Source organism: Pocillopora damicornis, chromosome 2 (assembly GCF_964200805.1).
Source record: "Pocillopora damicornis chromosome 2, jaPocDami1.2, whole genome shotgun sequence".
Taxonomy (NCBI): Eukaryota; Metazoa; Cnidaria; class Anthozoa; order Scleractinia; family Pocilloporidae; genus Pocillopora; species Pocillopora damicornis.
The window spans coordinates 575,001-587,971 of NC_142671.1; the positions used below are offsets into that span (position 1 = coordinate 575,001).

Here is a 12,971-nt window from a genome sequence, read left to right on the forward strand (position 1 = left end):
GGCATAAAGAAAATTAAGGGATTGGGCGTGATTATTTACACATTTACACTTAAAATCCTGTAGAACAACCAAGTTAATTTATGAAATTTAAAAACGATCTCTGGCTAAAACTTTTAAAAAATACGAGCTTTCGGCTGTTTGCGCTACAGCCTTTAACGGGTAAAATGATAAAAAGGTAAAAAATACAAAGTAAAAATTAAAAATGCTGATAACTAAGAATGTTTGTTAAAAAGAATGTTGTATTGTCCGGGCAAAGGACAGGAATTGTTGTCCGCATTGGGAGTTAACTTGGAATCTTGCGGCCACGCTTCTAGTATTTTTCTTGTTCTGAAACCGCCTTTGTCAATAATAGATGCATTATCAAAGTCTATTGCGTGACTAGACTTTGATAATGCATCTATTATTGACAAAGGCGGTCACAAAGTCACAAACTTTACTTGTATGCTAGGCTGCATCCGTGCATTTGTTGTTATAGAAACGAACAACGCTTCCCTCTGTAGTGAGAAACGAACAACGCTTTTAGAGTCTTTTCTCAAACATATTTCAATTCTGATCATACAATCGATTTCTGTGTAGTCAACGTCTTCGTGGCATTTCAAGAAACAAGAAAGTTTCCCAAGCTTACGAAATGTCCGTAAGAAGAAACGAGTACATACCAAACGAACAACGCTTCATTTTTTTGTCAGAAACGGAGAACGCTTCCCTTTGTTGTAAGAAACGAACAACGCTTTTAGAATCGTTAGTCAAACATATTTCAATTCCGAGCATACCATCGATTTCTGTGTAGTCAAAGTCTTCATGGTATTGTTAGAAACCAAGAAAAAGTTTCTCAAGCCTACGAAACGTCCGTGAGTAAGAAACGATTACATACCAAACGAACAACGCTGCATTTTGTTGTTGGAAACATACAACGTTTCCCTTTGTTGTTAGGAACGAACAACGCTTTAAGAATCTTCATGGTGTTGTCGGGAATAAAGAGCGCTTTAGCCATAAAAAATTTCTCAACGTTATTGCCTATTTACAGTCTGAAATTCTGATCTTTTAGTATTTGTTTCTTCGGGCGACTTGACTCTTTTTTTCGGGCGACATTACTAAAATTTCGGGCAACATGACTCAGGTTTCGGGCGACATGACTTATAACGTCATATTTATAAGTATACTGTTCCACAAGAGAAAGAAGATTCAAGAATATAGTGATATTTGACCAATAATTAAATGGTAACTAATCATATTAACAATAATGCTAATAGTTCGTGTAGTGTGATCGTCCGGGTGTGTGTAGTTCTGAAAAGAACTGTTGTTGGTGACTGACGTTTCGACTATCTGTGCGATAGTCATCTTCAGAGTCAAGTGAGGAGTAGTTGTCAGTCGATGATGTTACTTTATAACATCATCGACTGACAACTACTCCTCACTTGACTCTGAAGATGACTATCGCACAGATAGTCGAAACGTCAGTCACCAACAACAGTTCTTTTCAGAACTACACACACCCGGACGATCACACTACACGAAATACTGATACTCCTGGGTTCAAACCATTTACTTTAATAATGCTAATGATAACAAAAGTAATTTGATAATAATTAAAAGCAACTGGCTCGAAAGCCTCAAGGTTCCCATATTCTCTAGGCGCCAACAATTTCGACTGTCATCATAAATGATTTTCTTATTTCATTGTAATTCTATTTTGTGAGCCTTTTCTTTCATACAATAAGGCATTCCGCATTTTTTTGGATATTCCATCATTTCACGTCTTAAGATAATCCGCCGTTCCTCCGTTCCATCATTCTCTTGAATGACTTCGCAGCTTGCTCGCCTCGCAAACTTGGCAGCTCTTTTGGGCATACGTCGCTGATTCAAACGATAAAATACTCACTTTCCAAAAAAAAAAATTTTCCTCAAAGTTTCTATAATGCGCAGATCAATTCTATTGAGATGTTTCTGCAAGGAAAAGTTTAAATTTAAACTACGCGTCAGTGGATGCAACTGTTAAATGATTTTGAGATGTTTTTCGTCTTTTGTAGTGTCGGAAAGAACTAAAAAGTGTTTACCTTCGGGTCTACATTATTCTCTGATTCTCTATTCTTGACATGTTGGAGTGGTGGTAGAGCATCTGAGCGCGGAATCCGAAGGCCTGAGGTTTGATTCCTCATGGGAACTCAGAATTTTTTTTGTCCCACGCTCGTGACAAGACGAAAAATCATCTTTCTCTATTTCTTTACCGAGCTCAAAACTTACCATTTCTCATTCTACTTATAAACATGACGCTATCGACATTGCTGATCCTAGTATGTAGGACGCGTGTCATATGAAATTCGTAATAGACCTCGCTCACAGAAGAGTCTCTGAGGCTTAGTGGTAGAGCATCGGAGCGCGGAATTTCGATACCTCGGGGGGACTCAGAATCTTTTCTTTGTCCCACGCTCGTGACAAGACGAAAAACATCTTTCTCTATTTCTTTATCGAGCTCAAAACTTGCCATCTCTCTTATTCTCTCCATAAATGATTTTGTCGCATAATGTAACTTTCATTTTCAGGGCACTGCTTGACGTGTTACCAGTGCATGAGTGCCAAGAGTTGGGATGACTGTGGAAGTAAAGCGAAGAAACAAACCTGTTCGCCACTACAGAGTACATGTGCCAAGTTTCAACAAACAATTCCAAGTTGGGGAGGAACGTTGTATGCCAAGGGTTGTACTAGCACCGAACAATGGTGCAAAGATATTATCAAACGTGAGGATCTCTGCCGCGGTCCGTCCCTTAACTTGTGTTCTGCCCACTGCTGCAATGGAGACCAGTGTAATAGAGGAACACTGCCATCGGCCAGCACCATCACGTTTCTGGCATGCGCATTTGTAGTCTTTATTAATTCGTTTGGTTCGTTGATTAAGGAACTGCTTTTCGAGACAGACCAAGTATAAATCTGCTCTTTTGCAGCTTTTACAAAGTATAACTTTTTTTCCTGGTTAAAAAAGATCATGCGACAAATATGGCTTTCATAATTAAAAGGGTATTTTAGTATTATCAACTGAGTTTTTTTCAATTAAGGACCCTTAATTATTAAAAGTTGTACGACGATGGTTTTGTTTTGCTTTTACTGATAATAAAGACTACAGACTGCTGATAAAACGTTCACTGAATGCTGAATATAAAAAGGGAATCGATATATTAAAGTTCACACGGCAACCAGATGGACAATCAGACATAGTTTGATGCTACTCTGGTTTGCAGATTTAATGAATGTAACCGAAGAAGTTACAGTTCATAGACCCAACGTTTCGACACTCCTGTCTAGTGCCTTCATCAGGGGTGATCTAAACGCTGCAACAAGAGGTCCTTTTATATGATCACTAATTAGCGGCCTTTTTTCTGACGAGGTGTAAATAGGCGTCAGGAAGCAAACCGCCATCGTCACGATTTAAAGGAGCGTGGGCGGAGTTAATATGCCAAGCCTCCAAACAAAGGCGCTGGTGGTAAGGGAATCGATGTTAATATAATGTTGGTTATCAGAAATTTGAGGTTCGACGTTAAAGACTTCTTTAGAGAAATTTTAGTCTCCACCAAACAGGACGCAAACAACAACGCTTGTTGACAAATAAGTTCTTTATTTTGGGAGTTTGGCCCGACAAGAACAAACCCAAAATTCTATACGACGTTACAAAATCTGTGAAAGCCAATGTGAACAACGTAAAGTAATTAACTAGAGCGAACATCGATCGTTGGCCCTTGAGAGATATAAAGGCCCAGCCAAACGCATAAAACATTTCAACGCAACATCTTGCAACAGTGTTGCACGCAAAGCATTGCACATGTTTGGCCACCCTGTAGCAACGTGTTGCAGCATGTTGCGAGTTGTTGGATGTTGTTGGATCAAGTTTGGAAATAGTCAGTTTTTGTTGCAACAATTTTTGGATGCTGTAAGATGTAGCGCTTGTTTGGCCAGCTCCTTCGCAACATCTCACAACACGATCCCACAATGTTGTAAAATGTTGCGTGCGTTTGGCCGGGCCATAACACGTTACCACGGCCACTTGGATGATGTCCATGAAAAATTACCGTTATCTGTACAATCTTTCCATCCGACTACCAGTTAAGCTGGGAATTCCATTAATATGAACTAAAATCTAAAGATAAACGTATGTGTTCGATCAATCATGCCAGTGAGGCTAACCAATTTAGAATCCAACAAAATTAGCGTGAAACTGCCAGTTAGGGTGGGGAGTCCTCTATTTTGGACAAAAAAGAAACCCTTCATGTAAAGTGTACAAACGAAACTTTCCAATAAGGATACCAAGTTAGTGCAAATAACAATACGTGAGCAGTCTAAAGTTGAGAGCAACGGTACTTATCTACGAGTCACCGAAGTCAAACACTGAAAAGCAACTTATATCAAACAGTCCAATTCAAAGGCACATGTAGAAAACAAAAAATAAAGCAACCGTCAACAATGTGAGAGCGATTAGAACGGAGATCAGAAAAAAACCTTCCCACAATTCCGATGAGAAAAAATAGGCAGGAAATCTGGGTAGGGAACCAAGGCTCTAGCTCCAAAAAATCTTGGCCCATCCTATGGAGGCTTCACAAAGAGAAAACAAGCCAGTATTGAAGCAAGACATATCCGAAAAATAAAGTTAAACTAAATGGAGCTCTGAGTTGGGTTGATACAGAGGCCTCAATGATTATCGTGTGCTATACTCCTTCTTATATACCTCTGGTTTCCTGCCCATGACGCACCGACCTGGTACCCAGGCTGAATAGTGTCCTGTGCCGACAAGATATTTATTTCAGCCTTATACGCGGGCTTACCGTATTCGTCAGAAATAGGATTTGGTATTATAAACAAAGTCTAATGTGGGAGACAAATATTAATATCCGATGTTTAAACCGGCCTGGGTAGGGAATCTGGCAGAATCTTCTCTTGAATCTGGCAGAAATTCTCGCAAGCACTATACGGATGGATTGATCACTGTCCGCTATTTTTTATTTGGTTTCGGTATTTTTGCTAAGTAATATATTCATAACAAATGATATTCTGTTCCATCTAAACCTTTTCATGAACCTTCATCCAATCACCTTATTTTGGAGTACAATGCTCCTTCAGAGAAGAATTCACGAGAGTTAGATCAACCTTCCTTAGCCTGTGCTTTTCATGGTATGACATAAACATTTTCTCGAGTTCAGTTGACCTGATTTTGCTGTTTCCTGTTGATTCGAATAACTTAAGGCTGAGATCGAGATTTTTTAATGATCTTATTTTCCATTAGTAAATTTTTAACTCTTTTTTTCTTGAATAAACTTACAAGATTGCAACTCTCGAGCTGACCAGCAATTTTTATCGCGGGCCCATATTTTCACATAAATTTCATCTTTCTTAAAGCTGAAGTTTGTTTCTTGTTTGCTGATGATCGATCGAGAACACAATGCTGAAATAAAGATATGATATGAAATACATACAAACATAACAATGCTATCATTACCTACAAATTTATTAATGATTAGTGATGTATTTGGCCGAGAGGAGAGGCTAACTTAGTTTACAGAAATAAGGGAGACACATTTGTATGCAGGTAGCAACACAATAATAGTAATAACACTGATAACTTTACTTAAGTGTCAATACTCTTTAGCTATATGAGCTGATAGGAGACAACGCTAAATAAAATTCATTCGCTACAAAGTGTTATTGGATCTCGCTACTTTTCCCGGTATAGGACGTTCAGAAACTGGGAAGTGGAAATCAGCCACAAAAGTGACCACTTTACTTGAAGTTAAATAGATGACTTGAGCTATTGTTTTCAAGCGACTGGAAACCACTCTTTGGACATAATATTCAAAAATTCCGTTTTCAAATCGTAAAATGCGAAGTTACATCACGGCTTTTCACGCTGTCAGAGAGTGCTTTTTAGATTAGGGGATACAGTTCAAAAGCTAACTTTCAAATGACAAAAAAAAATCTAGTCTCAGTATAATCAAAGGCTGCCAAATAGAAAAACAAGTTCAGCCATCGTGGAGCAGATATAACTTGGAAATGACTAATATGACTCATAAGAGTAGCTTATATATTCCAAAGGGGTTGTTATGAAATAATAAAACATTTTTCTGATATAGAAATATTGATTAACGTTACGACTAGAAGAAAATTATTGGTTAGTAAAAATACCTGTATCGGTAACTGTTATTATATATACACAAAAAAACCATTAGTAACAGCAGACATCAGTCTCCCTTCAGCCACATCACAATTCAGAGAGTTTTCATCAAACAAATCAAGTTCTTTGCAAGAAACGGCAGCTTTGAGATGAAATCAGTCCATTTCATGTTCGCTCTCTCTCTCTGTATCTCTATTGGTAAGTTTCTGATTGGCCAATCTTTACTCAGTTTAATTCACATGAACATGGCTTTTCCAACACAAAACGCTTGCCAAGCACAAAAACAAAGGCGTACCGAGGTAGTCATATAGATAATTAGTCAGGCAATGTTTAAATGATACTAATTACTACCACGAGGCAAGTCCTTGAAGGATCTACGTACCATTTTAAATTACGGAAGGACTTTCTATCCCTGAATATTCCCGGGGTTGTAATTTGTCACAGTGCGTAACAACAAATAGAACTACTATATAGAACTGCAGGTCGTTACAGAGACTGAAAGTCCATCAAATCAAAAGCGAAGGCGCGCCGTGAGCGAGCGTCCGCAATTTGTATTGACCTCTACTTTATGTTTCTTTTACAACTTCAATTAGATTCTACATTAAGTGAAGAGGTTCTTTATTTCGTTTTAATTTCTTGTCCCCTACAAAACTCGAGTTTTTTGCGATATATCATGCATGCTATAAACACCAACTGATCAATGTCAAATCTGGAATCAAGAATATCCGCTGGCACAACTGTGAGCATTATTTTTACAAAAAAAGAACATGCTCGTGATCTGAGAAGTATTAGGCTGAGAGAACAGTTTCCTAACGTAGTTTCCACTTCAATTTTATTTGACTGTTGAAGGCTACTTGTTGAAACAATTTTTTCAATGCTGAATCAAAACCGTAATTTTCGAGTGACAATATTGAACCCTGAACGTTCTATTAAATATGATGGGTTTAAGATTAGAGCATTCGCCGATCAACAGAATTATCAGAAATACCTCTTTTTTTTACCTAGGATGATGCCCTTGAACACCGAAAGAAAGGTTTTTTGAAAAAAACTTTTGTTGTAAAAGTAGTTTATGGCCACATTATTTATTTCAATATTGTCTTTCCCAAAATGCCACTGAAAGACAACATGCTAAGATTTTGTCATTTTCAACAAGCGTAAGATTGGTATGAAGAGCAGAAGGTACTTGACAATTTCGAAAAAAAGACGCAGCGGTTTTAAATTTTGAAATTTGTCATCTCCTGTTTGACTTAACATGGTAAATTATAAAAAAACTTGAACTTGATTTCTGATATTCAGTATTAGTAATAAAGTGATGAATTTTTGGCGGACTCAGTCCTAGCGTGATTCGACTGTGGCCACCAGCAAATGAAAAGCATTCGAATTTGTTCTGATCACTTGATATTACTGAGTTTATTTAAACAGATTTCAAGTTTGATAAGAAGGGCAGATAAATTTCTGAAATTGTTGCTCGCTTTGAACACGCCGAGACCAAATATCACACTCATTGTGGCCTTTGCCCAACGCCTAACTAAATTGAAAGTGACTCAATTTTCAATTCTGCAGTGATTGATTAAGTATTTAAGACTAGGAGGAAACTGTTTTCCATTTCGTTACGAGCACAAGACAAAGAAACATTTTTGATTCCTCTTGGGGACTAGAACTTTTTCTATGTACGATCACTGCAATACAGAAAAAATGTTTTCTCTGTTTCTTTACTGAGCTAAAAAATACCACATTCCTTATTCTCTTTAAACTTATTAAGTCGTATTGGTAGGGTTAGCGACATATTTTCAAATCGCAGAAATAATTTATGCGAAAGTTTTCCAACGTAGTTGCCATATAAACGCATGTTGTGCACGAAATTGCATAGTCGCTTTTAGGTAGTCATTAATTAAGTTCAAATTAGTTCAATTGTCATTAAGTAAATGAGCTTATTCTTAATGGACAAGCTATCTGGCGCTTGTTTTTCCTGTTTACTATTTAACTTAAAGAACTTTTTGTTCGTTCATTTGTTTGTTTTTTGCATAACTTTTTTCTACTGTAGTTATGTGAAATCATATTTACGAACTGCGGTTAAGAAATGAGCGTTAAAGCAATCTTCGCAGCCGGACTGCTTAAGTAGTGTTCATTACTGTAAAGATCGCTTTCATATTCATAACTCTTTTTTTCAAATAGCTGATCGACTTAATGATTGGTTGATTGATTGATGGTTTGTCTGTTCCATTTGAAAGGATATGCCCACAAATGCTATCAGTGCTATAGCACTAAGAGTTGGGAACACTGTGCGACCAAAGAAGTGACTTGCCCGGGGGAAGAAGATCACTGTGTAAAAGTTAAAATAGACAAAAACGACACCCAGCATTTCTCCAAAGGTTGCAGTGCGAAATCTAAATGCAAAGCACATGAATCCTGCAAGTCATCTGATCCTTCAGTCGAATGCAAGCTCCACTGCTGTAGTGGCGATTTGTGCAATGTAGCCACTGTCCCAATGGTCAGCGCCATTATGCTATTGGTATGCGCTCTCGTGGCTTTTATTCGTGAAGTCTCCGTTTGGTGAACCTCACAAGAGATGTATTTCCAGCCAAAAAATCAAATTACTGATTAGTGTAAAACACGTGCTACCACTGTAAGTCGACCGTAATTTGTAACAAACAATAATAATAAAACAATTTGAAAATAGCCATAGAATCATTCCGTTATTGCTAAAGTAATACTTTCGTCCAAAGTGGACATCATTGTAAACATTCCCAAGTGCATGATTATTACAAGTGTTTTAAAATAAAAAAAATACCTCGGGATTAACTACACAATTCTTACTTTACAATGGTTTGCTGACAATGACCAAATTGAAGTGTATAAAAAGAGCTGTTATCCAAATCTCTGAAAAAGCTGGCTACAAATATGACGATATAAGAGTGAGTTATGAAGACGGTCAGGCAAGAGCAGGGCTTACAAAAACTATGCAAGACTACCTGAAAATAAACCAGCGACGAAAGATGGTGATGTCAACAATCACATTTTGACTATCACTGACACTTCAACTACATCAGTTAAGGTGTATGTTCTTAGGTTTGGCAAAGCCGGATGAGATTGTGTTTTAAAAGGAAATATTTCTTCTGTGTTTCTTTGTTTTAGAGTATTCTTTCTCTCCCGCAGAAAAGCACCTCAGAGATATGTTTCTCAAAACCTTTATCTAGGCATCATCTATTCTTTAAGCATATTTTGAAACTCTACGTTTCTATCAGGCGCGGAGCGTGAGAATTCGGGTTCTTTCTTTGGATGCGTAGCGCTTCTCTTTTGATAAATCCTTTATTTACTCCTGGTGGATGACACAAAAAAAAGTTCGTGTACTAAAGGGTCTCTGTCTCTTTTTAATGTGTTTGTATGTCAGGGGTCGATTCCCTCTTAAATAACTCGCGTCTAGGAATGCAATTTCTGAATCTGATATTATTCACACAGCCATCGGCTGTGAGTGTAACTGCTGCCATTTGTATTGATTCTTAAGCAAGACCGCAGAGTTTCGATTCTCTCTGAATGTCGTCTGTTGCCTCTAAAGAACGAATTCGTCACAGATGAATCACATGGCGTCATTATGCTGTTGGCATGCGCCTTTGCAGCCTAACTTCGCTAAAACTTCATTAAATAAAAAACTAAAAATGTGTAGTTTAGCGAGAACTACTAGCCAGCAATGATCACACGAATCGAGTATTTTGTTTTTGATTAGTTCGCTCCTTTAGTAATTTTATGCTCATTTTTATTTTGTGAAAATGAATGTACAATCACATTATTTGCCAATTTTCCGCCTGGGTAAGCCGACAACCTACTTAAGCATCATCAACATCGAATGCTAAAAAACTACGAAAACCATTAGAAAACACAATCGATGATTTATTAACTGCTATCTCATAAAATTATTAAGACGTTTTGACCAGCAAGCTGCTTGCCTAGCATTTTATTTGTCGTCTAGTGATTTCACGCGAGGGAGTGACCAGAATCCTCACTTAACCCTGAAGTGTGATCACAGCGCCTATGGGTCGTCATCATCTCGTAAAGTCAGCTTAAAAACTCTTTACGGTGGCCAATTTATGTTACCAACTCAGTCGATAAAAACCGTATTATTTAGGTATACCCCACTCGATCTATTGCCTACGACTTAATGCATTAAACATTGGTAGTTGATTTTTAAATATACCTTTTATTTTTCCCTTCTTATAGAGAAAAAGAGTTACTAGTTGGTTAAAGTTCTTTCCAAGAAATATCTTCCGACTCACGAGTCGTGATTTCTCAGAGACAATTTCTCTTTCAAGGAAAGTAATATCAACAAGACATGCAATCTCCAGCTAAAAGCTAATTGGAGAAAACTGATAGCGGTAACAAAAAATTTTTTTTTTTAGCTACGCGTTTTTCTTAATATAAGCCAGTAGGTCCCGGTTGTTATCTAATGCATGTTATCTAAGAGAAACCAGACAGTAGACCTGACGACGACACTTGTGGCAAAATTCATGTACAGGAAAGAGGTTTGAAATTCTTTATACTGAAGTGCCTTTTACTGCAAAACCAGTAAAAGAAACTGACAGCATTACTTCACCATTTGCAGTACACCACAATCAACTTTTCACTATAAAAGGAAAGGCAGCCAACTTAGTGGCACTAAAAAGGTAAACACAGCCAACGGTGTAGAGAAAAGCTAAGGCTGACTGCTGTATGAATGACCCCACTAGAACAATAAAAGTAACACTACGGCAGAATTTCACCATTAGTGTTCAGGATGGCAGAACATATACATTTTCCAATGTCAAAGTTCTAAAAGAGTAAAAGTCAGAGAGGTTGATGTTGGGTACATCCCTCTACAATTGCAGCATGTCAGAATCACCAGAATTTGCCCACCCTGAGGCTGAACCTCTGGAGCTGCCAGATTGTTTAACAACCACAGAGACAAAGGTACATTGTAGACATTATTGGTGTCACTCGGGCTGGAAAATACCGCTCCTGCTTACAGCACTACAAGAAAATAATATCTGATGGATTTTGTGTTTCCAAAATCCTGTAGTCTCATTACTGTAGCCTTACCCTGAAAAGGAGCAAATGCAAAGAAAAGTGCAAAGTCCAAGCCAAAGAGGCACAAGATGATATTTAGTTCGTCATGACATTTTTTCCATGAGGAAATTCAAGAAATATTTAACATCCTAAGTCATGAAATCTCACTATGTCTTACTAGAAGAGGCAGTCATTTCAGAAACTCAGTTAGATTCTTCAGAGTTAGAGTTCTTCAGTTTTGAAAAAAAATCTGAATTAGAAAAGGTTGTGGTTATTCATAGTGGTTAATAACAATAAAAGCTAAGTTTTTCGTTTGTCTCACGATATAGTCACGTGTGATGTAGATCGCGACGTTTCGACTGCACACTGCCAGTCTTCTTCAGTCATGCGTGATCTTATAAAGCATGATCCTCTGCTGTGATTAGTTGTTTTTCAACAGCTCTGATTGGTGCATTTCGATCCCCGCTGTTCACTCAGTGATGTGCTCCCTCAGCGGTCCGCTGTCGCACGGCTCTCCTGTTGTTGTGTTTTTTGATCGTGGGCATCCACGCTTCTGGAATTTCTATTCCACTATCCCTGTTGATGTTGTTAGGGTGAAGCCTTATATGAATTGCCTCTTTGACCCTACGTGTGTAGTAATAAGGGTCACGATCAATAAACTTTACTTCGTTCCAGAGTGCCTTGTGTCCGGTATTATGGCATGCTCTGAAACGGCGGAGGTCTCGGTACGGGCGAGTCGAATGTCTCGATCGTGCTCCTTAATTCTGTCTTGCATAGGTCTTTCAGTCTCTCCGATGTACACCTCGCCGCATTCACATAGAATCCTGTAAACTACGCCATCTTGTTTAGCCGGGTCGACAGCGTCTTTTGTTCGTACTAACTGAGATCTTAGCGTAGTCTCCGACTTGAAAACAACGCGTACGCCTTGTTGTTGTAGGCAACGGCGAAGCTGTTTAGACAGACCTTTGACATAAGGTAAAACCGCAGTAGCTTTAAACTCGTTGGCGGATTCGGTACTGTTGTTTGGTTTTCCGGTCTTGGTAAGTTTCTGCAAGAAAGAAAAAGGATAACCATTAGAAACCATCTTAAATAGCAGAGGAGAGGCGACCTTTTCTGAAATAGAAAAGTGTGCCTCTCCATGTTTAAGACATGTGATTACCTCACTAGACCTTGAGCAATGTTGGATGGGGGTTACTCAAGATCGAGGATGTTAAATCAAACATTTTCATCTGCAGGCAACAATGATGTTTTGTTTACATTCGATTACACTGAACTGCTAAAGGACTGTTAAAAGATTACTACAATCCTTGTCTATAATTGTTGTGTCATTATGTCTCTTTATAAATATTAAAGTGTCTCTCTATGTTGAAAATATGTGATGGCCGCATTTGACTTTGAGGGAAAAGAGAGGAAATCGTTGATTAGATCTAAAATAGTCAAAGTGTTACAATTTTTCTGTCCCGGTGGGGATCAACTCCAAACACTACAGAAAACGCTATTGTAGCCAAAATTGTCACTTAAACCACGCCAATGTCATTTCAAATTATACGGTTTTCTATTGCAGGTGCTTAAAGATCAGTAATTACGATAGGAATATTAAAACAATGAGTCAAAGACGATCACAAGCGGCGAGACACTTGAACACGATGGGCGCAAAAGCGAAATTAATGTTTAATCGATATTTACTGTACAAGACTCGTAAGCATTTTAGTTTGGTCTTATCTTTTATTCCATAGTTCCGATATATTCTTTTCCTTATTTTCTCTTTTTACTACTTTTTTCA

General features: G+C 38.0%; 2 protein-coding genes across 2 annotated transcripts in view; both read left to right on the forward strand.

Moving 5' to 3' along the window:
• The window catches only part of LOC149049431 (uncharacterized), a 3,158-nt gene extending 235 nt beyond the window's left edge, over positions 1-2,923 (forward strand). The window contains exon 2 of the mRNA XM_089197839.1: positions 2,541-2,923. Coding sequence (XP_089053965.1) covers positions 2,541-2,923 — 383 coding nt within the window. The remainder of the gene's footprint in view (positions 1-2,540) is intronic.
• A 3,205-nt stretch (positions 2,924-6,128) lies between these two features.
• LOC149049432 (uncharacterized) lies at positions 6,129-8,830 on the forward strand. The gene is made up of 2 exons (XM_089198668.1): positions 6,129-6,349; positions 8,383-8,830. Exons 1-2 carry the CDS (start codon positions 6,301-6,303, stop codon positions 8,706-8,708), a joined length of 375 nt encoding a protein of 124 aa, XP_089054794.1. The 5' UTR covers positions 6,129-6,300; the 3' UTR covers positions 8,709-8,830.
• Positions 8,831-12,971: the final 4,141 nt, after the last annotated feature.

Excerpts from the sequence above, each read along its gene's own strand:
- LOC149049432 (XM_089198668.1), top strand. The coding sequence starts at position 6,301 with ATGAAATCAGTCCATTTCATGTTCGCTCTCTCTCTCTGTATCTCTATT. Across the intron at positions 6,350-8,382 it reads CTCTCTCTGTATCTCTATTG|GATATGCCCACAAATGCTAT; the intron begins GTAAGTTTCTGA and ends TCCATTTGAAAG.